This window comes from Phyllopteryx taeniolatus, chromosome 21 (assembly GCF_024500385.1).
Source record: "Phyllopteryx taeniolatus isolate TA_2022b chromosome 21, UOR_Ptae_1.2, whole genome shotgun sequence".
Lineage (NCBI taxonomy): Eukaryota > Metazoa > Chordata > Actinopteri > Syngnathiformes > Syngnathidae > Phyllopteryx > Phyllopteryx taeniolatus.
Window position 1 is genome coordinate 2765001 of NC_084522.1, and position 25709 is coordinate 2790709.

Sequence of the window (25709 nt, forward strand, 5' to 3'; positions counted from 1 at the left end):
GGGTGACCTTCCCCGTGTAGACCCCGTTGCAGTAGATACACTTGAAGGCGTCAGTCTTGAGGATGGCGTGGATGGTGGGCGCCACCAGATGCTTCTGCTTCAGGTGCTGCAGGTACTTGGCCTCCTCCTGGAACTTCTCGTCACAGAAGGGGCAGCAGGAGGCGTTGACTTTGACGGGCGCAGAGCAGACTTCGGGCTGACTGCTGGGCTGCAGCTTGACGTAAATGAGCTCCAGGGAGCTGGTGACCAGAGCCAGGTTGACCTCGCACTCGCCCAGGATCTCCTGGGGCGCCTCGGTGGTGACGTCGAAGTAGGGGAACAGGATGCCGGCGTTGCCCTTGGTGTAGATCTTGTAGTTCTGGCGCAGGAAGTCGCAGTAGAGCTTGCCTGTAGGGTTGTGCTTCTTGACGTGCTCCGACAGCTGCTTGACGGAGAAGAACAAGGTGGAGCAGTAGAGGCAGCTGAGGCCATGGAGCAGGTGCTGCAGAACGCTCTTCTCTGACAGCAGCACCTTGCAAGTCAGACACTTGATGGTCTTGTCGGGCATCTTCTTGAGGAAGGCCGCCCGGCCCGCCAGGCTCTCTGTGCGGGCCGCGGCCAACTTGGTCTGGTGGGCCACCTCGATGTGCATGTCGAAGACGTTGGAGGGAAAGAGTTCGTTACAGAGGGGGCAGGTGATCCACTTCTTGGCCTGGTTGGCGGTGTGCTCGGCGGGCTTGATCGAGCTCTGCGTGACGGGCACCGCCACCTGGAGGGGCGCGAACGTGTACGTGGGCATGCCGTTGACGCGGTTGCCAGTGGGGATTAGGTGGCTCAGGAGAGACTGCGAGGTTAGCATAGTGCCTTGGAGCGTCACCTGGTTGGCCGGCGGGATCTGCGCGCCCGCGGGTTTGGGCGCCGGAATCAGGATCTGCTGCGCTTGAGGCGAGGCCACCGCCGGCGTGGCCGGCTTCACGCCGGGATACTGCACCACCGAGGATCCCCGCAGGGAGATGGTGGCGCCAGGCTGAAGTAAGCCCTTAGCCTCGGCGCTTGCCAACTGGACCAGTGCAGACGCCTGCGGGGGCAAGAAACCCTGGTTGCTGGCGGGGGCGCAGATCAGGGTGGCGCTGTTGGACGCTCCTTGGAGCTGCTGTAATGCCACCACGGTGCTGCTGCCGTTCTGCCCGTTGCTGGGCACCACGAAAGGCTTATTGTTCATCGGCTTGGGCGCCAGGTTGGGCAACGTGACGTAGACACCGTTGCCGTTAGGTGTGGACACAGCCCTGGGGGCGGCGGCGGGGGCCGCCTTGTTGTCGTAGATCATCGTCTGCACCTGCGAGGACGGGAGCAAAGGGGCTGAATGTTTTTGCTACATTTCCATGAGAAGCTGGAGAATTTTGAATTTACAAAACATACTTGAAAAACTCATACTGTACGTATACTCTATTTTAGTTTCCTATTAAGAGCCAACTTTCAAATAAGTACATTCCTGGTTAATTCTCATAAATTCCATCCCAAGTTTCCAACTTTGAAAATTCCCAGAAGTTTGCAAGCGTACCTGCGTGCTGACGTTGTAGTGCTTGGGCTCTACCAGCATGTGGTGCAGCATCTGGTCCAGGTTGCCCGTGTTGACGTTGCACACTTTACAGCAGTACAGCTTGGCGTTGGAACCCGCTATGGGGTGGCGGTACCCGATGTACTGCTCCGCCACGCTCTCCATGTGCTTGAGGATGATGTGCTTCTTGACGGCGAAGACGGAATGCGACGGGTAGGAGCACTTCCTGCACTTGTAGCGCTCAATGCCACGGTTGACAACGGCGGCCGGCGGCGGGGCCGCGGGGGCCGGAGCCGCCGGCGGCGCACCGGGCTCTTGTGCGCGGCCCCCGTGGAACAGCAGGATGTGCCTCTTGACGGCGCGCGGGTGTGCCACGAAGACGCAGCGCTGGCAGGAGGAGAGCGAGCACAGGCGCTGCAGGTACTCGTGGCATCGCGCCACATGGTTGCGGTAGTGGTAGATGTTCTTGGACGAGTACTTGCACATGACGCAGCACATGGTGCGAGAGCGGTAAGGCCACTGAGGGGAGACGGGGACAGGCCGCTCAGTGCTGCTGCTAAAACTTCGGCTAACGACAAAGCTGGGTGCGTGCTTTTTAAAATATTGCCAACTATTAAAACAAACGACGTCATTTTGGGAGGAGTTCGGTGTCGGTTTTAGTTTTTCAAGCTCGCTGACGGTCAAAACAATTCAAGAAGACATTCCCAACATCTGTGGACTAGCTAATCAAAAATCGTCTACGTTTAATTAAAGAGTCGACAATTTGGGTCTTGGCAGCCCTACTATCGAAAACATCAAGAAGATATTCCCGCCGTCTGTGGACTAGCTAATGACCAAAAAATAGTGCTAGCGACAAAGCAATGTGCTCCATAACTTGTGCAAAACGGCAACCGCATTTCAAAGCAAAGTAGGCTCAGTCATACTGCCACGGTCGACGGCTAAAGTTAGCGCCAGTGTGTGTAGCCGCTTTTCAGACGACCGACGGAACAAATCAAGAAGACGTTCTAGGGATAGGAATGCTAATGCTATAAACGGAGCTAACAACAAAGCTCCTTGCATTTGTTATATTCTCTTCCTCTTTCGGACAGTTATCGAGACCAACTAGCCTCACTCTTACTAGCGCTAACGTTACCTCCAGTGGTACTCGCTCCCATGTGTTTTGCATGAAGTGCTTTAGCTATTAGCTACGTCACCTTCTTGCGTTGTCGTCCGTTATAGCCGTCGGTGAAGTCGGTCCACTCGGTGCCCATTAATGGATTTTCTTCCGCTGAGTCTTCCTTGGTGTCTTTCTCGACATTTTTACCATCAAGCTCCTAAACAGATAAACAATGAAACATTTTGATTATTACTGTTTGGAGTTGAGGAATAAATGTGAGTACCTTGAGGAAGTTCTGGCAGTCCTCCAGGCCGATCTCGCCCAGCACATTCTTCACTGCCTTGCGCGCCTTGCGGACTTTCTCCAAGTTGGTCACCGGGAGTTGATACATTCTTGCTCGGGTCCTACAGACAAAAGTTAAGAGTGTTAATGCCAGACCATTGGAGCACATTTCTCAGATCGATCAAATAAAGGATTATGACGCTAACTAATCATCACAGCATGCGCACATTTACTTCCTGTTTCTGCATCCACTTCCTGGTTTTGACAGCTTTTAAAGCAACAAACTAGTTGGTCTTTAATTACTGGAGTAAAGTTGAATTAATTCTTGTTATCCTCATCGACGTACATCGAGTTGGAAAGTGGACTTATGTCCGTTTAAGTGGTGAGTCGCCCATGTGCCCCTTTGAATAAAATTAATATCAAATAAAACATAAAAATGTCAAAATATTAAAATGATTTTTTTTTTTAAATACAGGTGTTTTTAAAATTAAAAAAAGAAAATAAATTCATATTTTTAAAAAGGCAAAACAAAACTTCAAAAAATAAACGTAAACATTTTTACAAATAGACAAATTTTTAAATAGATAACAAAATGGATTTTCTTTTTTTAAAGAAAAACAGCTAACACTAAATACAATCTTTAAAATAAAGTCAAAATAACTGTCAAAATTATACATGAAAAATAAACTCAAACAGCAACATCCACGCAATCCCACCATAAATGCTGTCACATCATTGCCCCCTAGTGGCTGTGAGTAGCATAGCTGATGACATCACAGCCATCAGACTGGACGCTTGGTAAGAGCTAGAATCTTCCTACCGGCACACCATTAATGAATATCATCTCAATCCCTGTACTAGGAATACGAAAGTAATTTCTTTTTTGAATCCAAATTGATTACTCTTTTTATTGAGGCAGATTTTTGATGGAATATCTTTGCATTGTGCTTCAAGAAGTTATATTCAATATGAATATATGTATGTCAGAAGAGGGACGTGAGCAGCCATTACTATAAACAAGCGTGCGCGCGTGTCGCGTTTACGTGTGCGTGCCCGACTGATTGGGCGTCGCGGTGACAGCATCACGCCGGGTCACAGAAGCCTCCTCCCCGCCCCTGACAACCGAAGCCCCGCTGGCGGACGTCTACCTGCTCCGGCTTCCGATCGAGGTAGGGTTAGGGTACGGTCGTTCCGCGTTCGCCCTACTTCCTCCACTCGTCCCCCCGCCAGCCAGCCGAGTTTTGTCCGTATTCCTCCTCCGCCGCCGGCACACTCAGCCGAGCCGCATCCCGTCTTCGAACGGCCGCTGCGGGAATCCAAAGCGCGTAGTTAGTGAGCCGAGAACGAGGACATTAGCGATTTTTTTCGCTACAGCTTTTTGTCCCTTTCTTCGCCGTTACGGAAAAAAATGGCGCTCAAGTTCAGGATCTGACGTAGCAGTTGCCTCATTTGCATACCACCTAAACTGACCAATGGGAGGCCTCCTAGCTTTTTAGCTAAATAACTTTTGACTAGCCTGCTAACGAGTTTCAGCTCACTTACAGAGTTCGAGTCAACAGGTTAGTAATTAACTTTTGGACTTTTTTGAACTTTCTGACTTGCTAATCGGTTTTGTGGCTTAAACGTGCCTAGCTAGGTGTTGGGGGCGTGGCTACGGGGGGGCGTCGCGGGTGATCACGTGGTACACGGCCGAGTCCGGCCAATGGGCGGCAGGGAAAGTGAGCTAAATGGGTGGTCCCTTTTCTGGGTGACGTCATATCAGGCCACTTTTATTGGCCAATCACACGTAGGCCACCATATTGCTAGGCGCAAATAAGAACTTAGTGGTGGAGAGCAGCATTGCAAGCTAGTTCAGCCAAAAATTGAAGCTAGCTATTATCGCAGTTTAACAAATTTTCATGTAATATAAACAAAAATAGAAATATGGCAAATTTCGCATTAATGCAAATCTCAGCGCTTTCCAAAATATGCGTTTTTAAGCTAAACTAGCAATTTCCTTTTTACAGAAACCTCAACTTTCAGCATGCTATTTTTTCGCAAACCTCCCAACTTTGCAAATGAGTCAAAACTAACTTCTGTCATTTTACCAAAGTTTAGGCTAGCTACTATCACCAGTGTTTTTACAAGAAAATTTGACTAAACATTCAAAATGGAAATTTTCAAACTTAAAATGCAACCATTTTACCCAAAAATCTAGGCGAGTTACGACTGCAAAAACCATTTTTTTCATCTCACAAGTATGTCAAAATTTACAAGTTTGCAAACCTCTTAACTTTCAACATTTAAAAAAAGTCAACTTTTGTATATACGCAAAGCTCACCACTTCAAACTTCATATTATGCTCACTGAGCAGGCATATTAAAGTTTTTTTTTTAAATTAGAAAAAAAAAAAACTAAATCCCCATTTGTAATGCAGTACTTATTTTTTTTTTTAAACCTGACATTTACACAACCCTTACCACTTCTGACACATGCTCGCATATTAGAAAGTTTTTAAGTAGCCATTTTACTTAAAAAAAAAAAAAGTAAACTGAGGCTAGCTCCAATACCAATCCCAGTTCCAACATCATGTTTTTTTTTTTAAGCAAAAAAAAAAAAGTACACACACCTTAGCACATCCAACAAAATGCATCTTTCACATTCATACACTGTCAGGGCACAAAGACAGCATCACGCTCACACATTGAGTCTCCAATTAACCTTACATGCATATTTTTTGTAATGAGGGAATGGGGAACAGGGAGATTTAATTGCAAAACCATATTCTAACAAAGATATATTTGTGTCAAAGAGGTAAATACAGAGTGTATTTTACAAAACCTTGGCATTTACATTGCAGGAACACTAATATTCACTGTAAATCAATCACACTGACTCAGGATGAATGATTTCAGTCAGAAATGTATTAAATTAATCACTTTCATTACTTCAACAAACAGAATTTACAGTCCAAAAAAAACAACAGGGTGTGGTCCATTAGTGCTTTTAGACAGCAAGTCACTATGAATACATATTTTTGTTTGCAACACAGACAAAGGGGCAGGTTGCCTTGAATACGAAGATAGCTGTCCAAATGGGCCAGTGGATGACTTGGTGACCATTTTGAGGTGACAAATGACAGTCACAGCACATATGAAGCCTTTCAGGGAAACTGGAAAAAAACAAGACAATATCTTACTAGGAAAAAGCTGTTGCCGTGGCCACAACTCGATCCAATAAATAGAAGGAAAAAAAAAAAACATTTCTGTTCAGCTATTCTAATGTCTGAGGTACGTCCATTCTTCAAACACACACGCGACGATAGAGATCATTAGCAATTTTGTCAAAGGGATTATTATTATGACAATAATAAAGAGCGCAACCCCCCGCCCCCCCACTGCTGGGTTAGTGTGGCCGGTGGGGGGAGGGTTCCATCTCCGGAGTCGTCCATTTTGTTGCATAACATCACTTGGGCAGGATTGATTTGAAATGACAGAGCAAAAAAAGAAAAAGGGGGGGTGGGGGGAGAAATATCTTGTAATAAAACGCTGGCTGGAATGTTGACCACAGCAAGACGCTTGGGGCAATTTTTGGGGTACTACACGAAGGAGGTCTTGACGGCGCCGTCCAGCGTCACGCCCCCCTCCTGCATTTCATACCTGCGGACCACAACCAAGCGTCAGTGGATTGGCATGCTGCGGGGGTTGACAATCTTGAGTTGATCAAAAAAGCATTCTTTTGAAATTTAAATCAGATTTATTTTTTATTAATTTATTTAAAATCAGATTTTATCATAGACATTTTTTTAATTGTTTTTTTTTCCTAAAATGAAATAAATTTAAAATCAGTTTAAGTTTTTTTAATCAGATATTAAAACATGAAATTTCTAAATAGGCCTTTTTTTAATGTTTAAAGTTTAAAAATGTACTTCTTGTCAGGTTGTAATACAAGTATTGGACACTGTCAAGACTATTATATCCAATTATAAAGTATACCTGTATTACTTCTAGGGGTTTGACTATAAACATGATACAAATAAAATTTAAATTCTTTTTTTTTTGGGGGGGGGATTTTTAAATTTGTTTGATTTAAATAACTATGAATCAAATAAATAGATTTTTGTCTGATTTAAAGCATGATATAAATCAAATGATTTAAATTGCGATTTGTGTTAAATCAAAACAAAACTCATGATTGTAATCATGAGGTTTTTTTCCCCCATTCGGTTTCAATCAAATTATTTGAATCCAGATTTTGTTGGCTTGCTTTAAACCAAACGACGCCGATGACAATCTAAAGCACGTCAGAAGAACACCTACCAGTCCGAGGCGCCGGCAGCGTAGTAGACCGGCGGTTGCGGCGAGGCGCACGTGCCGCCGGCGTGGTCGTCCAGGCCGCAGGCGCCCATGTTGGCGAAGAGCAGCCAGTCGCCCACGCTGAGCTCGGGCAGGAGGCAGCGCTCCACCACCAGGTCCAGCTGGTCCAGCGTGGGACCCCGCAGGCTGCTGGGGTACACTGCTGCGTCGGCGCACGGCGCGCGCTGCGTGGAAAACAATTGACACATTGTAAACCAAATGCATTTGCTTGGTAGTTTTGAACAAGGTTGAAGTTGTTCAAGTGATTTACAGAAAGGAAAAAAAATATGTATGATAATTAAACAGTCATGTTTTTTGCGCATACATTTTTGGTCAGTGGGAGCCTTTGGAACCACAAAAAAAACACTAAAGCAGTCAAATTAACTGAGTTGCTTATTTACATATCCGATCACCACCAAAGCCCCATCACACTAATATGTATTATATGGAAAATAATTCATTTTGTGTGTATTTTTGTAATTAAGATTTATTCCTCTCTCTGCTCCTTTTCATTACAATTTTGTGTTTTCATGTAAACATTTGCTTTCTTTTATGCAATGAAATACACTTGACAAATAAAACTGGAATTTTAAGTATTAAAATCCTAAAACGTATTTGTTAGTTAGTTTCAAGCTAGTCTGAAGTTATTTTAACTTATACATGTTAAAAAAAGATGAAAACAAAATATGGCTCCCTGATGATTGTATACCAGTTTGTGTGTGTGTGTAAATTTCATTAAAGTTTAGTAAATGTGACCATAAGATCGCGGAATATGGGCTCAATATTATAACAATATTAAGAATTTTCAGTAAATACACTGCTTACAAAAATACAAACTCAATTGTCTTCAGTTGGTATACAATTACAAATTTGTCAAAAAACCTCCAAATATAGAGACCGCAGATACATTTGAGTCTTGAGGCTTTGTAAGAATTTCGAATGTGGATTGAAGGATCGTGTCATTCCTAATGACAATGGAAACTCAAATGCAAGACTCAAGGATGGAAAGGACGTGTTGATGTTATGACAATAAACAAATTTAGAAGTTGAAAATGTCAGTCTTGGGGAAACGAACTAGGTCAAAGGAACTGGTCTTAACCCTTGTATTGTAATAAATACAAAATGGGAACACGCTCCAAATAACTTCTGTGTTGCTATCAGTTAGCTAAGAAGGTGAGTGGAGTAGGACACGCATGTACAAAGCACGCCCGTGTACAGGGTCAGTGCACATTGTTAACAATCTCAAGATCCGCCATAAACCCCGACCCACTTTCAGACTGTCAGGTGGGCGGCCTTCAAACCTTGTGCACCGCCGGCACGGCGATGGCGTTCCCCAGGAGCTTGACGCCAAACAGGCCATAAACGCCCTCATTCATGTAGTACAGGAACTCCGCGTCCTCGCCGTTCTCACCTGATCATACGCAGGTTGGAACACGTGCAACAACAACAACAACACAACACGACAGCGGAGTAGAATTTGAGCCCCGGCCGTATGTTATGATTATGCAACGTGCGTGACTCAACGGTCACGCGTCCATATTGTGCGGCCGAGCGATTAAGTAGACCCACCTGGAGCTAAGCCGTCCCAGCGGCGGGTCACCGCCTCCTTGGCGATCACGTTGACGGCCAGGCTGAAGGCCGACGCCACGTAGAAGGAGCCCGGCTGGGCCAGCACGTGCACGCCGGACAGCGGCGGGAAATAAGTGTCCAGCAGCGGGCTGAGGGCAGATTCCACCTGCATACGCAACAGCAACGTGTACATTTAGAGTTACATGGCGAAATTCTAACTTCGGGCTGAGTTTTCAAAAACATTTTGGAGGCAGATTTGTCTTGAGTAAAACTTCACACTGACACAATAATGAAAAACAAATTAGTCGCAAATTTGCATTGTCCATCTGTCTAATACACTCAGTTCAAATTTAGTAGCAATCGGACAAAATCTCTAAGAAGAGTCCATTTGAAGGGCCACTGGAAATGTCCAAACTGACACTAAAGCGGACACTTCAAAACAAAATGGCTAACTTTGTCTTTCCGGGCTTGAGACTTTTTTTGTGGGTCAACTCGTGATAGGCATGTTTACCAAATTTCAGGTTGCCAAGTCAAGATGGCTTCAGGGGGTTCCAAAGTGTGTTACCCAGCTGACATGTTCTCTCTGGAAAAATGTCCACTTCCAATCAAAATGTCAGACTTTCTGTGTATGCATTTTGGGACATGGCTTACATGTGAGACTAGTCTGGTTTTTCTCCGGGCACTCCGGTCTCCGCCCACATCCCAAAAACATGCGTGGTAGGTTCCTTGACAACTCTAAATTGCACATATGTGTGAATGTGTGCGCCAGTGGTTGTTTGTTTGTATGTGCCCTGCGATTGGCTGGCGACCAGTTCAGGGTGTACCCCGCCTCCTGCCCGATGATAGCTGGGACGGGCTCCAGCACGCCCGCGACCCCCGTGAGGAGAAGCGGCTCAGAAAAATGGATGGATGGATGGGTTTTCAAACAATCAAACAAATGTCTTTTCTTGCCAAACTGAACCGAAAATGGCCGTTTCAAACCCAAATGAGCCTCAAGTGGCTGGCACTCCCTCACGCTCTCCACTGATGTAAACAAACGGCTAGCGTGACATACCTCCTAAAGAGTAAACGCGTCTTATCTGTGTCCTGGCTGACGCTAAACAGCAGGTCGAAGTCTGACATAATCAAGATGTCATTTAAGGTATTGTTGACCTGTTTGAGTTGGAACTCCGAGCCGTTGAATCCACCGCCGACGTCCAGGATGTTCATATCGAAGCCCAGGTCGGCCTGAAACGAGCAACAACTCAACGTTAGGCTCCAAAAAAGCAAAGCATTGGGACCACTCAAGCTACTGTGCACCGGAAAGGTATGCACAGCGTTTCCCATTTTAAACCCCCCCCCCCCAAGCTACTGTGCACCGGAAAGGTATGCACAGCGTTTCCCATTTAAACCCCCCCCCCCCCCCCCCCACAAAAGCAAAACAATCCAAATACTTCACAGCACTTCACTCTTTCCGCATTTTGCCTCATTCCAAAATTGATTATTTTTAAATGGACATCTATTGAGGGCTCTGAAACTTGCTGGAGGTGCTACAAAGAGGAATGGCCTTTGGAATTCCATTTTGGAATAATGCTGTAACAAAACAAATTGTGACAAAAGTTGTAGTGCATCCAGAACATAGTCTGAACTTCACTTTTTCCCCCACATTGCATTTTTTAAAGATTTAATACATTTGCAAAAATATCCAAAAAGACAAGGTTGTCATGTGTTGTGTGCAAAATTGTGAGCATTTTTTATTCCATTCGGGAATAAGGCTGTTTCATAAAATATGGAAAAAGCGCAGCGCTGCAAATACTTTTGGGACACGGCGTCTAGAAAATCCTGAGCGCTCACCCCCATGTCAAAGACACAGCGGGCGTCGGCAAGCGCGTGGCTGTAGGCCCGCTGCGGGTCCTGGCAGGAGGTTGGCACATGGAAGGCCACGCCCACCACCAGCACGCCGAGCTCCTTGGCCGCCTCCAGCAGGTGGCGGCAGCTCTTCAGAGACGCGCCGAAGGCTACGCTGGTCTCGGCCGTGTGGGCCTCTGTCCTCAGCTGCAGTAACAACCTGCGAGACCACATTAAATGTTAGTCAGAAAATTCTAACTTCTTTTCTTGTCACCAGTCTTGAGCAGTAATGCTATTAGGCTCACGTACTTTCTACAACCGCAATTCCAATGAAGTTGGGACGTTGTGTTAAACATACACATCTGTGAAGGCACCATTAATGGTTTTGGAGAAACATATGCTGCCATCCAAGCAACGTCTTTTTCATGGACCGCCCCTGCTTATTTCAGCAAGACAATGCCAAACCACATTCTGCACGTGTTACAACAGCGTGGCTTTGGAATAAAAGAGTGGCCTGCCTGCAGTCCAAACCTGTTTCCCATTGAAAATGTGTGCCGCATTATGATACGACAACGGAGACCCCGGACTGTTGAACAGCTGAAGCTGTGCATCGAGCAAGAATGGGAAACAATTCTACCTACAAAGCTTCAACAATTAGTGTTTTCAGTTCCCAAACGCTTATTGAATGTTGTTAAAAGAAAAGGTGATGTAACACAGTGGTAAACGTGACCCTGTCCCGGCTTTTTTGGAACAAGTTGCAGCCATAAAATTCTAAGTTAATGATTATTTGCTAAAAACAATAAAGTTTGTCAGTTTGAACATTAAATGTCTTTGTAGTGTATTCAATTCAATATAGGTTGAACATGATTTGCAAATCATTGTATTCTGTTTTTATTTATGTTTAACACAACGTCCCAACTTCATTGGAATTGGGGTTGTACTTACTTGGCACGTGGTTGGAGGCGCGCAATCTTGGCCAGCTCGGCCTCGTTCTCGCAGACGAGGTGGCACACGCCGTGCTTGGCGGCGGCCTTGACGAGCGCCAACTGCTTGCAGACGCCCGACAGGATGATGTTGTCGGGCGGCACGCCGCGCTCAAGCGCCAGACTGACTTCGACCTGCGAATGAATGAAAAAGCATCCAAATCAGCATTGAGCTCGTTGCTTAAGTAGGCGACAAATCGGCCGAGTGCGCTTGAATGAAATCAAAATGCTCACTTTGCTGGCGCAGACGAAGCCCAGGCCCAGGGAGGCGAGCAGCTCGACGACCGCCGGGCTGCGGTTGCAACGGAGCGGGAAGTACGGTTGCAGCCGTGGCGCGGCGCTCTGCCAGCGTGCATGCTGGCGCATCAGAGCGCCCAGGTCGCCCACCATAAAGGCGCTCTTCTCCGCCTGTCGGACAACATCCTTAGCTTGAGGAATGTGGCACACGTCTTAAAATATAACGCAAACACGCAGAAGCTGTAATTACGTCAGTTCACAGACATATATTAAAGAGTTAACTGTCGGCTCCATTTGAAGTCATTTGCTAACCAAATAAGCACCACCTACTGACGCTCCAAAACGGTCTCCTATGAAGTCTGCCCACATTATAAACAAATTTCCATTGCAAGACTAAGGATGATTTTTTTTTTTGTAAATTGACCACATTACCCTCAATAGTTCCAATTTATTCTGAGAAACTAACGATTGCCTTCCATGTAATATTCCAGTTCTAGCAAAATTACGAGGTTGTGCGAAAATTTCTAAACCTTGTAAACATTTTCATACTTGTAATTTCTTTATTTTGTCTTGTAAAATTATGACTTCTTGTGAAATGAGTAAATTTTTTCCATCATACAATGAAGTCTGGATTCACATATTCAAAGTTATGTGGAGACGGCATCTTTAGCGACAATTAGCGTGTTTGTGCTACAGGGAGCTACACTTTGTCGCAGTATCTCAGAAAATGATGACTTTAAAGTCATACAATTACAAGTATAGTCAAAGTATGACTTCATGGTAATATTTAAACTTCATTCTGGTAAACTGACATTTTGTATTCCCGCATTGATTGCAATTCTACTAAATCTATATACAAGAAGAATCGTGGCTTTCTTTTCAACCTTTTTTTAATATAGTTCAACTTCATTCTGATAAAAATTACTTTTGTAAAAATTCTACTTTTCCCATTTGATATTACAATTTAGATAAAACTACAACACTTTACTTTCAAAATTGTGACTTTTCTTGCGGTATGATTTTTTACCCCCGATATATTTCAACTACTATAACTTATGTACTTTTTCACAATAATATAAAAATGTGTGGCCTGCCCACTATTTTGCAGAAACAAAATTGTGTGTCTGACATTACTTTACAGATAGATACGTTTATAGATTATGTTACTGAGGTTTACCAGAGCTTGCTCGCAGATGCGCTCGTCGATGACGTCGTCGAGGGTGGCGCCGCCCGAGAGCAGCTCGACCGTGTAGCCAGCGGGTCGGTCTGCGAGTCCTTTCATCTTAACCGTATTCCAGCGATCCAAAAATCATAAAGAATGGGTGTGAGTGAGTCGGCGAGAGGGTCACGACTGAGCCAAATGGGGGGTCCTGCCGGTTATGCAACAAACTGGGAAAGGGGGCCAGGGGGCAAAAAAAGAAAAAAAACATCATTAGATGAATGTTGGGAGATTCCGGTGCGGGTGAAACAATGCGCTCGCGGGGCGGACTCACATGGACAAGTCGGGAGACGGACCTGTCCCGCTATCAGCTAGGATCCCAAGGCGGCTCAGCGTTGAAGTCGAAGTGCTCCCGGTAAAGAGCCGCCCCTAGGCCCTCTGGGTAGCGCTCATACACCTGTGCAGAGACAGGGGAGCCCTGCGCACACACATTGAAACACTCGCAATCAACAATATAACAACACATAGTAATCTTATGTCATATGGAAGTAAATTCAAGCATTCCATTGTTTTTTTTCCCTGTAGATGGCTAGAGATATAGATATATGGGATAGATTATACTTTTGCATGAGTATCTGTGGCTCTACTTAATCACAAAGTGTGAGTACTTTTGCCACCCCTCTATGGAATTCAATAACACAAACCACTTTTTTCTAGCCTGAGGAACACGTCTGCCCTTTAAAACTACTAAAATGGCCACGTCCCGAGAAACGCATACTGCGCATGCGCAGCAAACAACTTGACAAATGAGATTAGCGATTCAATGGCGATGCCAAAACCGAATATGCACGTTAATAGACATTACAACGCGACCAATGTCGCATAGGGGGATAATTGTGTTGACTCGGCAGACGTTGGTTTGGAAAAATTGAAGATTTGTTGGCGAAAAAGAGGACAGATGAATGTTGTGGCGTCGCCAAGCACGCCGCCATAGACGCTGACGTTAATGGCTCACGTTATAAATAGCCCATCAAACCTAAAGCACCGTCGGTCCATACGAGGTATTCAATGTCCCACGGTAACTTAGCCAAGCTCGGTAATCTTTTCAGGTATTTGAACTATGCGTTGCGACATTCGAGTCAACGTGAGGAGCGCACAGAATCAGTGCTGTCACGTTAGGGGCCATGGAGGCGGAAAAGAGCAGCCCGCCATGTTAACTCCACACAGAAACACACACACACTTCGCTGCCTGACTTACGTGAGATAACGGCCAGAATGTTTTAGAAAATCGTCTTCTCTTTTTCGGCGGAATTTTTAAAGAGTAGTGGGCCCCACGTTAAAAGAAAGAACGGCGGCTGTTGTGGCCATATGGCTCGTCGAAGCGTCGGTGTAGCGGAGATCCTGTCTCGTCGACGGTGGGAGGAGAACTACAGCGGCGGCGGCGGCGGCAGGAAGTAGCAAAAGTTCAGCAGCAGTTAGTGGGCGTGGCCTCTACCTCGCGTCAGCCCAATCAGCGCTCGGCGTTCCGCTGGGGACGAACCAAATATGTATTTCCGAGCAGGGCGGGGCTGAGCTTTATTTGCGTTACGTAATGCTGCACTTGCCGGTGGACGGACAGCGGACACTCGCCGCCGTCATTCAGGACACAGGGCCGCCGTCGGGTCGCGTCACAAACATTTGGAAGCAATACACACAGACTGACATTCCCTTTTGCCACTTTATGCTTTTGGAAGACGTATACCGACTGTCATTCGGGTCACGGGTGAGCTGGAGCTTATCCCGGCTCGCAAGCCAAAGGCAGGGCCCATACAGACAAAAAAAAAAAAAAAGTATGCAGGCGGAAGTTGTATGTAAGATTACTTAGAATAATATTACTCAAGCAAAAATAAAAAGTAGTCCTCCAAATAATCCCTTGAGTAAGTAATAAACTACTCAAGTACTGAGTACCAGCGGTAACAGATGACTAAGTACTTTTTTTAAGTAGTGCATGAACGTCAAATAAAAAAAACAAAAAATTAAATAGGAAAATGCAAACTCAAATATCGCTCAACAATATCACAACATAAACATTATTTTATAAAATACGACACGACAAATTTAGCCACAATAAATACTCTTGAAATTAACTTTTTCTGTTTACACAAGATGTAAATTGACAGAACTCCATTGTTTTTTGAGTTGTTTTATACACTGCATAGCCTCGCTCAAGTAACATCAGAGCTTTGAGACAGATGTGCTAACTTCCCATCCACTATGCTGCTGAGATGCATTTCTGTTTTGTTTGTTTTTGTCAAGTTCTCGTGAGGTCTGTTGAGGCCTCAGGCAAAACAATGAGTGCAAGTCAAACACAGTTGTTTTTTCACCATCGGGAGTCGCGGAAATTGAACTCATGCGCTGCGGTGTCAGACAGCAATTCAATTCATGCATCCAGTCGCCCGTTTGCTTCCGCTTATGCGGAGTCGGGTCGCTGTGCAGCAGTTTACGCAGGGAAGCCCAAATTTGCCTCTCCCCAGCCACTTCGTTCCAGCTCTTCCAGGGAGATCCCGAGGCGTCCCCAATTCAATTCAACTCAATTGTATTTACATAGCTCCAAATCACAGAAGACGTTGTCTCAGGGCACTTCAGACTTGTAGCAGGTCAAAGATCACACTCCCGAAAACATTGAATCGAATTTACAAGCAACCTTTTACATTTTTTAAAATGTTTTCTCACATTCTGCAAAAAAATAAGTCTACTTTTGACAACAACAACTAACGTTAGCAGCCAGTGCCCGGGCTAATCAGTGGCTAACTTGAGGAGTGGACTCTAGTGTGGACTCTAACATTAGCAGCAGACTGCAGTGCTCGGGGCTAACTAGCGGCTAACATTAGTTGTGGAATCCAATGCTCGGCCTAACTTGTGGCTAATGTTAGCAGTGGACTCCAGTGTCCGGATCAAATATCATCAGTTAGGATTCGTTAGCAGTAGACTCCAGTATCCTGGCTAACTAGTGGCCTAACTAGCTGTTAACATTAGTGGTGAACTCTCCAGTACTCAAGGCTAACTAGCGGCTAATGATAGCACTGGACTCATGTGCTCGGGTTAACCACCAGCTAACTCCAGTGCTTGGTCTAACTAGTGGCTAATGTTAGCAGTGGACTCCAGTGCTGGAGCTAACTAGCGTCTATTGTTGGCACCAGACTCAAGCGGTCAGACTAACCAGCAGCTAACCTGAACAGTGGATTCCAGTGCTCTGGCTAACTAGCAGCGGCTAACATAAGTAGTCAATTACAGTTGCTGGCTTTGGTGTGAAACGTTCGTCTTTTTAATCCCGTAGGGGGGCAAAAAGCACTAACAGGATATTTTCCCCATTTAACCCTGGTCACGCATCTGCTTTAGGGTCACTTAGTTGCAATATTTCAGTGTTGGAAAGGGGAAAAAAATTGAATTTGTTTTGCTTTATTGTGGTTCATTAAGCGTGTCGCTGGTCAGGAGTTCAGCGTCGGAAGGCCAGCGGGGATAAGACAAGACAACAGTTTCCAGCAAACATATGTGTAGCCATCTGCTCTTTGCGCACATTTTGTTTACAGACTGTACTACTTCAGCAGCCGGAAAAAACACAGCCGAGTTATATACAGTAAAATATTCTACTCTGGTTTGGTCTTGTACTGATGAAAAAAGAAAAAAAAAAATCATCTTAGCCTGGGGAAAAGGAAATAAACAAAGCGGTGTGAATAATGAATCCAGATTGGTCGCCTAATCGATTTTGTAGAGTCGTAAGGATGATATCTGTCTCCAGTATCTGGATCAGATAAGAGTCGGCAGGGCAGCCACAGAGTCACAGGGAAGTCATAAATATCCCCAAATTCTTTTGTTTTTTTTCAATGTTACTTGCATCAATTGCGTGGATTATTGTTATTTTGCTTTTTGTTTGTGGAAGCTTCCGTTGGTTGTATTGGGAATTGGACCACTTTTTATAATCAAGTTGCTATTAATATTAATATGCCTCTGTACTTGCTCATTTATATATTATATTGAACTAATAATAAGTTCCTTACTCATAGCATGCTATAATTTGGTCTTTAAATCGTAAAATTATAATGAATGCATCTTTTTTTTCCTTTTCTTTACGTTGGGAGTTTTATTTTCAACGAACCTTTTTGGTCATTGAAGGCAGCATCATCTGTCGACACAAATGCAAACGATGCTTTTAAAGACCATCCATCCATCCATTGTCTTCCGCTTATCCGAGGTCGGGTCGCGGGGGCAGCAGCCTCAGCATGGACACCCAGACTTCCCTCTCCCCAGCCACTTCCTCTAGCTCTTCCGAGGGGATCCCGAGACTTTCCCAGGCAAGCCGAGAGACGTAGTCTTTCCGGCGGGACCTGGGGCGTCCCCGGGATCTCCTCCCGGTGGGACGTGCCCGGAACACCTCACCTGGGAGGCGTCCGGGAGGCATCCGAATCAGATGCCCGAGCCACCTCATCTGGCTCCTTTCAAACAGGCGGAGCAGCGGCTCTACTCTGAGCCCCTCCCGGATGACCGAGGTTCTCACCCTATCTCTAAGAAAGAGCCCGGACACCCTGCGGAGGAAACTCATTTCGGCCGCTCGTATCCGGGATCTCGTTCTTTCGGTCACGACCCGCAGCTCGTGACCATAGGTGAGGGTAGGAACGTAGCTCGACCGGTAAATCGAGAGCTTCGCCTTTCGGCTTAGCTCCTTCTTTACCACAACGAATCATTACAATGTCCGCATCACTGCAGACGCCGCACCAATCCGCCTGTCGATCTCCCGTTCCGTTCTTCCCTCACTCGTGAACGAGACCCCAAGATACTTGAACAGGAAGGATCTCATCCCCGACCCGGAGAGGGCACTCCACCCTTATCCGACTGAGGACCGTGGTCTCAGATTTGGAGATGCCGATTTTCATCCCAGCCGCTTCACACTCGGCTGCGAGCCGCTCCAGTGAGAGTTGGAGATCACGGCTTGATGAAGCCAACAGAACCACATCATCTGCAAAAAGAAGAGATGCAATTCCGAGGCCACCAAAGTGGACCACCTCTATTCCTCGGCTGCATCTAGAAATTCTGTCCATAACATAATCGGTGACAAAGGGCAGCCTTGGCGGAGTCCGACCCTCACCGGAAACTTAGTCCGACTTACTGCCGGCAATGCGGACCGAACTCTGACTCTGGTCGTACAGGGACCGAACAGCCCGTATCAGGTGGTTTGGTGCCCCATACTCCCGAAGCACCCCCCGCATGACTCCACAAGGGACACGGTCGAACGCCTTCTCCAAGTCCACAAAACACATGTAGACTGGTTGGGCGAACTCCCATGCACCCTCGAGGACCCTGCCGAGGGTGAAGAGCTGGTCCACTGTACCACGGCCAGGACGAAAACCACACTGCTCCTCCTGAATCTGAGATTCGACTTCCCGGCGGACCCTCCTCTCCAACACCCCTGAATAGACCTTACCAGGGAGGCTGAGGAGGGTGATCCCCCTGTAGTTGGAACACACCCTCCGGTCCACCTTCTTAAAAAGGGGGACCACCACCCCAGCTGCCTCAGGAGTCCCACAGGCCAAAAAAGCCAGATAGGATTCCTTCTTCAGCTTGATGGCATCCCTCACCGCTGGTGTCCACCAACGGGTTCGGGGATTGCCGCCACGACAGGCACCGACTACCTTACGGCCACAGCTCCGGTCGGCCGCCTCAGCAATGGAGGCTCAGAACATGGTCCACTCGGACTCAATGTCCCCAGCCTCCCCCAGGACGTGGGGGAAGTTCTGCCGGAGGTGGGAGTTGAAACTGCTTCTGACAGGGGACTCTGCCAGACGTTCCCAGCAGACCCTCACAATATGTTTGGGCCTGCCACGTCGGACCGACTTATTGGTCAGTAAAGGATGTCTTTAAAGACTGTCAGAAAAACATAACTTTTCTAGCGTCACTGCACTTGCACATAAATCATATATGACTACATTGACCCAATCGCAATTTTCTTACTCAAAATGTTTTTATTTGGTCTTTAAAACTGATTTTTCGTCTTTTTGATTGCAGATTTAAAGTTAACGAAGCTTTTTCGGTCACTGATAGCAACATGACTGAAGGGTCATGTGTTGCAGTGCTTCAATCTCAGCAGGGGCGTCACTGTTGAGTCAAGTCGCTCGGGAGTCAAAACAAACGCAGTACTCATGATGCCTTTTCAATAATCGGAAAATAACCATTCCAATTTACATACAGTTACTCCTACGTGAATATTGAAAATAATGATTTCCTAATTATAATAATAATTATGGTATGTACAGTTTAAACCATATATACTAACGTATAATTTTTCAAATACGTCTTATTTTCCGTCTTTTCGTCTGTTTAAGAAACCAGTTCTTAATTTCACGAAGCCATTTCGGACTCTGAAGGCAGCTGTGGTGCTCAGCTTCCCGGTGCGCATGCGCACACTCTTCCGCTAATCAGCTGACTTGAGAAAGATGCTAGCAAGGCTGAATTGAAGAACCTCTGACTCTAAACGCCGCAATTATTATCTATAATATTTATTACTTTTCTGTGATGTGAATGGGAATCTGCAACCTTTTGACTGAATCGCACCGAGTCAAGCAAACGGTGAAGCTTGTTCACGTTCCGGTAAGGACGGCGACGAAGCAATTCACGGGTGTCGTGACACGGTTAAATGCTAACTGCAGCTAGCACGTTAATCAAATATTAGTCACGTACTGTTTCAATGTGTGCGTTTTTGACGTTTTTTTCCGTGAAAAAAATTGTCGAGGAAATCTTCTGCGTATGACGGTCATATGACAACACGTCTCTGACGTCATCAGCATGCTGCAGAGGTGACCAAGAGAATTAATAATAGAAGCGAAAAGAGGAACAAGTCGTGAGGACTTAAAGTTACTCACATGAGGACATATCATTAGGTACACTTGCACAAGCTATTGCCATCCCATAATTATAGTAAAGCTGCCTTTGCATATATGATAAAGCTTTTTTAAATTACATTGTGGTAGTAGTTTGCAGTGTTGTGCGACTGTTTTGGCTCACACTGACAACTGTTCCTAATATCGTGGCTAGTGAGTAAAAAATATATATTTTATATATTAAAAAAAACTAGTATACAGTAGGATTTGGAATAGATGTAATATGTAATTGTGTTTTGTTTTGCTTTGTTTCCACACTGTTTTTCTATCCTCCAGTGCTCCTCGGCTCCTCCTGCTTTAGTTGAAGCATCCTAGCAGCCTGAGAGCAGCAGCCATGACGGAATTCTGGTTGATTTCGGCGCCAGGCGAGAAGACATGTCAGCAGACGTGGGACAAGCTGATGGTGGCCACCACGCGCGCCAACAACCTCTCCGCTAACACCAAGTTCAACATCCCTGACCTCAAGGTGACCAAAAAGGAGTAATAGCGCTACTGACAGTACGAGTCGCTGTCTTTACTGCAACGCACAACAGAGGTGGCGTCTGTAAAGCTCAAGCACTTATTTTGGTGTCTGCGACAGGTGGGCACGCTGGACGTTCTGGTGGGTCTGTCGGACGAGCTGGCCAAACTGGACACGTTCGTGGAAAGGTCACAAAAACTGAGAGTTATCCGGATGTGCAATATTGTGCTCGATGTGTGCATTCAGATGCTGTAGAAATTAATTAAAAAAAAAAAAGAGAAAAAAAACATAAAAAAAAAACATGCAGTAAGATTAATGCTTATCATTCTTTTTTTAAATTGTTATTTATTTAAAATTATTTTAAATTGCAAATGTGTTGACTCATATGGCTATCAATGCATTTGTAGTTTTCCTATTCTGTTTTTTAGGTATTAAAAAACATTGTTAATAACAAATGCATTGACTTTTGAATGCGTTTTGCGTTTTAGTGACAGACCACTGGGCCTACTGTTACCAATGGGTTGCATATATTTCAGAATCAATGTAATTTTTTTTTCTATTTTTCAAATATTATTATTTTTTAACACAAATGCATTGCCTTTTGCATGTTTTACAATAATATGTCAGATTGCTGTGCCAAATTTATAAATGTTATAAAAATACAGTTCAAACATAAAAAAAAAAATAATTTACTTTTATATATAACAAATTTGGATTTTTCCCACATTTTTTAAGATATCAAAAAGCTATTTTGTATCACAGATTACAGATGGAATTTTCTGACAATATGCACTGATCAGAATCATAATAATTTAATTAACTTTGTTTTGAATTTAAAAAATACAGTTAAATAATTTTTAAATGACGACAATAGTGTCAGTGTAAAAAAAAAATTAATATTTGGAGTGCTATTGGGTTGAGCTTGAAAAGGTTAACAATGTGTCCTCTTTTTTTGTTTTTTGTTTTTGTTTGAATGCAGCGTGGTGAAGAAGGTGGCTCAGTACATGGCCGACGTCCTAGAGGACAGCCGCGACAAAGTGCAGGAGAACCTGCTAGCCAACGGACGTAAGACATCGCAAGCTCGTCCGTGCTGCTGCTTCTTCCCCGCCAAGCATGTGCCGATGGTGTCCGTTGTCTTTGTGCAGTGGACCTGGTCACTTACATCACCAGATTCCAGTGGGACATGGCCAAGTACCCCATCAAGCAGTCGCTGAAGAACATCTCCGAGATCGTCTCCAAGGTGGGTCGGAGAAGAACTCGATACACTGGTGGCACTTATAAGCTTTTTGAGATGCGAGCCATTATTCTATTTTTTGCAATAATTTGCAAGCGTTGTAGGGGGGCACTGAACTCAACTCTTTATCCTCTGCAAAGAACAACTAATATTGCTGCAGTTGTGACTGGCTCCATGTGTATCTTTATGACTATTATTCTGCCCCCTGGTGGGCAAAGGTGCGCACACCAGAAGGAGCAGCACAATACTCACTGAATTGATCACAAATGTGTCTAAAACTATTTATATATATATATATATATTTGTTTTTACATTGAATTATGTAATTACTTTTTATAAAGTACAAGTACGGATTAATGGCATTTCAGTTCATTTCAATGGTTAAATACTCATTTTGATGTACAGGAAATAAAGTCAGAAGATTGGTCACGGAACCAATGAAACCCTTAAGTCAAGGAATCAATGTTTATTCTTTATGCTCTTCAGCAAGCGACGCAGATCGACAACGACCTGAAGGCCCGAGCGTCGGCGTACAACAACCTGAAGGGGAACCTGCAGAACCTGGAACGGAAGAACGCGTGAGTGTTTATTTGCGAACTTTGTTTGCCCTCGCCAGTGTTGGGGCTCAAAGGGGGACGAGTAAGCGCTTGTGTTGTCCCCTAGGGGGAGCTTGCTGACCAGGAGTCTGGCCGACATCGTGAAGAAAGACGACTTTGTGCTGGACTCGGAGTACCTGGTCACCATGCTGGTGGTTGTTCCCAAGTAAGTGAACGTTTTGGACTGACAACCAATTAGATATAATGACGGATACTATATACCATACAGTGGTGCCTTGACTTATGAATTTGATTGGTTTTGTGATCACCCTTGTAACTTAGGACACTTAATCGCAAATAATCTTTCCCCCATTGAAAAAACTGTAAATGCCAAAAAAAAAAAAAAAAAAAAAAAGACATTTTCCACCACATTCTAATTTGATCAGGGCGAGCTTCGTCGATTGGCAGAAGACGTACGAAACCCTGGCGGAGATGGTGGTGCCGCGCTCCACCAAGTGAGTACTCCTCCGCCTTTCGGAAACGCGTTTCACCGCCAAGCGGTCACCGTCGACGGAGCGAAGACGTAGACTGCTGCGTTAGCTTCCGGCGCTAACTAGCCTGCCCTCCTGCAGGTTGCTGTTCGAGGACAACGACAGCGGCCTGTTCAGCGTCACGCTCTTCCGGAAGGCCCTGGACGACTTCAAGCACAAGGCCAGGGAAAACAAGTGAGCTCGTCTCGAGGGTTGCAAAGTCAAAGTTGGAAACTTAACCATGGGAATGAACAGGAATTTACAGGGGATATAAAAAGTCTACACACCCCTGTTCCAATGCCAGGTTTTTGTGATGATAATAAATCATTTCAAGCCATTTTCCACCATGAATGTGACGTATAACCTGTGCTGTGTCTCACTTGGGCTTGAATGTGATAGCTTTCTGTTACATTATCCTTCATTCCTGTGGAAAGTTTCAAATTTGGAGTATTTTCCCTTTTTTTTTTTTAAATCTTGTTTGTTAGCAAACGACACAAAATGGCCGACAAAGTTATGTAACTGTGGGTCCTGTGTTCAGGTTCACCATGCGTGACTTCCAGTACAACGAGGAGGAGATGAAGGCCGACAAGGAGGAGATGACGCGCTTGTCCACTGATAAGAAGAAGCAGTTTGTATGTTCCACGCACGCACACACACACACACACACACACACACACACGTTGGTCGTCGTCCTTTCCGTGTTCCTGGGTTTTAGGGCCCTCTGGTACGGTGGCTCAAAGTCAACTTCAGCGAGGCCTTCATCGCCTGGATCCACATAAAAGCGCTGCGTGTGTTCGTGGAGTCGGTCCTGAGGTGAGACGTTCTTAAATGTATCCAGGAATGAATAGTGGAGATGCAGAAGTGAATGGAAACAGAGGCACAAGTAGGCAGCAACATTGTAGGTGGCAACTGTACAGGAATTAAAGTACAATATGTAGATGTGAATGGGAAACTGTACATCGCATGAATAAGTTGGTCCTGTGGTGAGCGAGGCATAAATACATAAAAACAAATAAATACTCTATTGACAGAAATGAATGCCAGCAGCAGCGAGGATAGTCAGCAGTATGCGTAGCTCAAGACTATGCATATTTTACTACTAATAACTAAATATTATAAATAAAAGATTTACTTGACCAAATTACCAGCGAGGTATTTGATTAATATTGTAATTTTCTACAAGAATGTAAACTATTTAAAAATCAGAATATATAGAGTTAATATTATGTATATACATATTTGTCACTGTCTGTTAACAAATATGTATGTACATTTAATTGATATACATTTTTTTTTAAATAAACTGTTAAAAATATAATGTCTTTAATTGATGTATTTTTTAATATAAGTAATGACTTTTACTATTATGTCTCCATATTAAAAAAATAAAAAGTAGTGTGTATATATATATTTTATTTTTTATTTTAATTTTTTTATTTAACCATTATTGAACTAGGTTGGTTTCATTGTGATTAAAAACCTCTTTTTCAAAAGAGAGTTTTAATTTTTCAAAATAAAATGTAAAATGAATTTTTTTTTTTATTTAATAGAATGTTATTATTTAAAATGACACACACACACACACATATATATATATATATATATATATATATAAACAACACCAATACAAAGTCATCAGCAGTGCAGTGAATAGTCGGCGGCACTGTGCAGTGGAGTGCCATACCCTGCATGATATGTGTGTGAATATAAATGTTTTTGTTGCGTACAGATACGGTCTTCCGGTGAACTTCCAGGCCATGCTGCTGCAGCCCAACAAGAAGAACATGAAGAAGCTGCGGGAGGTGCTCTACGACCTGTACAAGCACCTGGACAGCAGCGCCGCCATCATCGACGTGAGCGAAACGCCATCATGAATTAGCACTCGAGCGACCTTTTATGCATGTTTGATAAAGCCGTTGACTTCAAGCGCGCTGTCGTCGCCATGGCTACTGCGAGTGGCGAGACGAAAACGCATGGCTGTGGTTTGCGCAGCAGCTCGCGCCACTGAGCTGATTTTGGACCAATGACTTGCCGTTTGCTGGCCTTCAATATGCCGGGAAACTTAATTCTTGCAATGCTGGTGAAAATGGATGCATTTTAGTTCGGTAGAGCACCTTGAAAAGAGGAATGACAAAAGAATAGTCCCTGCCGCCAGTTTCATCGAGTGATGCGAAATTCAATCGGGTGACGCGGGAAACGTCTCTTGGACCGATGCCTGAAATTGAACAGGAAGTCAGCCATTTTGGGGGAATGAAGGGCTTTCATTGTTTTGTTTTCCCCACAGGCCTCCATGGACATCCCCGGTCTGAACCTGAGCCAGCAGGAGTACTACCCGTACGTTTACTACAAGATCGACTGCAACCTGCTCGACTTCAAAGTTTAGAAGCGTCGTCACGGTCGCGACGGTTTTACATTCCCGCCCTGTTTTTCCCTGCTCATCTTTGTCTAACTTATGTTCCGCATTGAAAAGTCAAGGGGGATCAAAAAAGGGGATGAAATAGTGGCTGCACAACCTTCCAGTTTTTTCCCTCCCGCCATCCAAAGACGTCGACAATACTGCATTGTTATCGTCGCTTCATCATGTGTCATCACAACGGTGCAAAAATGGAGATGTATATGATAAATATAGTATTTATTTTAAGCCTCTAAAGCGTCAGTGAATATTTTATTTGACAGTGACGTGTGTTTTTAGCGTGTTTGTGTACAGTTAGATGTTGATCATCGCCTCGCGTCCTCTCGTTAAAGAAGCAATATATTGGCTGACGGCGCGCGCTCGTTAATTCTGTATATTGATCGGTCGTCTGTCTTTTTGCGTGGCTGCTGTAATGTCGCTCTAACATGAGTCATGTAAACGTTTGAAAAGAGAATAAAAAAAATACATGTGAAAATAATGACTGTCGTGTGAAAGACACACTTTGTTCTTTTATCCAACATTTGTCGGGCAGATGCAAGCTGACAAAATCACTATTAAAGCAAGACAACAATAAATTACGAACAGTTAAGTAATCGTGGTA

At 44.6% G+C, this 25709-nt stretch overlaps 3 protein-coding genes across 4 annotated transcripts in view; 1 reads left to right on the forward strand and 2 right to left on the reverse strand.

The window, feature by feature from the left end:
* Positions 1 to 4178, reverse strand: part of adnp2b (ADNP homeobox 2b) — a 5767-nt gene extending 1589 nt beyond the window's left edge. The window contains exons 1-5 of the mRNA XM_061759746.1: positions 4064 to 4178; positions 2917 to 3037; positions 2731 to 2850; positions 1541 to 2056; positions 1 to 1315 (exon numbers count right to left, since the gene is read on the reverse strand). The exon at positions 1 to 1315 is cut by the window's left edge and continues 1589 nt beyond it. Of these exons, the coding sequence (XP_061615730.1) occupies positions 1 to 1315; positions 1541 to 2056; positions 2731 to 2850; positions 2917 to 3024 (2059 nt within the window). The 5' untranslated portion in view covers positions 3025 to 3037; positions 4064 to 4178. The remainder of the gene's footprint in view (positions 1316 to 1540; positions 2057 to 2730; positions 2851 to 2916; positions 3038 to 4063) is intronic.
* A 1620-nt stretch (positions 4179 to 5798) lies between these two features.
* LOC133470849 (antizyme inhibitor 1-like) lies at positions 5799 to 14463 on the reverse strand. Its single transcript, XM_061759747.1, has 11 exons — positions 14283 to 14463; positions 13359 to 13502; positions 13043 to 13254; positions 11863 to 12036; positions 11591 to 11763; positions 10652 to 10865; positions 9971 to 10045; positions 8819 to 8984; positions 8551 to 8660; positions 7214 to 7434; positions 5799 to 6553 (listed from the first exon to the last, which is right to left on the reverse strand). The coding sequence occupies exons 3-11, from the start codon at positions 13145 to 13147 to the stop codon at positions 6493 to 6495; spliced, it is 1299 nt and encodes a 432-aa protein (XP_061615731.1). The 5' UTR covers positions 13148 to 13254; positions 13359 to 13502; positions 14283 to 14463; the 3' UTR covers positions 5799 to 6492.
* A 4985-nt stretch (positions 14464 to 19448) lies between these two features.
* LOC133471196 (V-type proton ATPase subunit C 1-A) lies at positions 19449 to 25589 on the forward strand. Of its 2 annotated transcripts, XM_061760497.1 has the most exons (13): positions 19449 to 19645; positions 20212 to 20401; positions 20516 to 20583; positions 21375 to 21460; positions 21541 to 21635; positions 22116 to 22207; positions 22293 to 22391; positions 22612 to 22680; positions 22798 to 22890; positions 23234 to 23327; positions 23411 to 23508; positions 24425 to 24548; positions 24980 to 25589. In XM_061760497.1, exons 2-13 carry the CDS (start codon positions 20270 to 20272, stop codon positions 25076 to 25078), a joined length of 1149 nt encoding a protein of 382 aa, XP_061616481.1. In that variant the 5' UTR covers positions 19449 to 19645; positions 20212 to 20269; the 3' UTR covers positions 25079 to 25589. The 2 variants fall into 2 exon arrangements, with proteins under 2 accessions (XP_061616481.1, XP_061616483.1); XM_061760499.1 differs by lacking the exon at positions 23411 to 23508.
* The last annotated feature ends 120 nt before the right edge of the window (positions 25590 to 25709 follow it).

Excerpts from the sequence above, each read along its gene's own strand:
- LOC133470849 (XM_061759747.1), bottom strand. The coding sequence starts at position 13,147 with ATGAAAGGACTCGCAGACCGACCCGCTGGCTACACGGTCGAGCTGCTC. Across the intron at positions 10,866-11,590 it reads CGCCTCCAACCACGTGCCAA|GTTGTTACTGCAGCTGAGGA; the intron begins GTAAGTACAACC and ends GTGGTCTCGCAG. Across the intron at positions 8,661-8,818 it reads CTGGGACGGCTTAGCTCCAG|GTGAGAACGGCGAGGACGCG; the intron begins GTGGGTCTACTT and ends GCGTATGATCAG.
- LOC133471196 (XM_061760497.1), top strand. The coding sequence starts at position 20,270 with ATGACGGAATTCTGGTTGATTTCGGCGCCAGGCGAGAAGACATGTCAG. Across the intron at positions 22,392-22,611 it reads ATGCTGGTGGTTGTTCCCAA|GGCGAGCTTCGTCGATTGGC; the intron begins GTAAGTGAACGT and ends TAATTTGATCAG. Across the intron at positions 22,891-23,233 it reads CACAAGGCCAGGGAAAACAA|GTTCACCATGCGTGACTTCC; the intron begins GTGAGCTCGTCT and ends TCCTGTGTTCAG.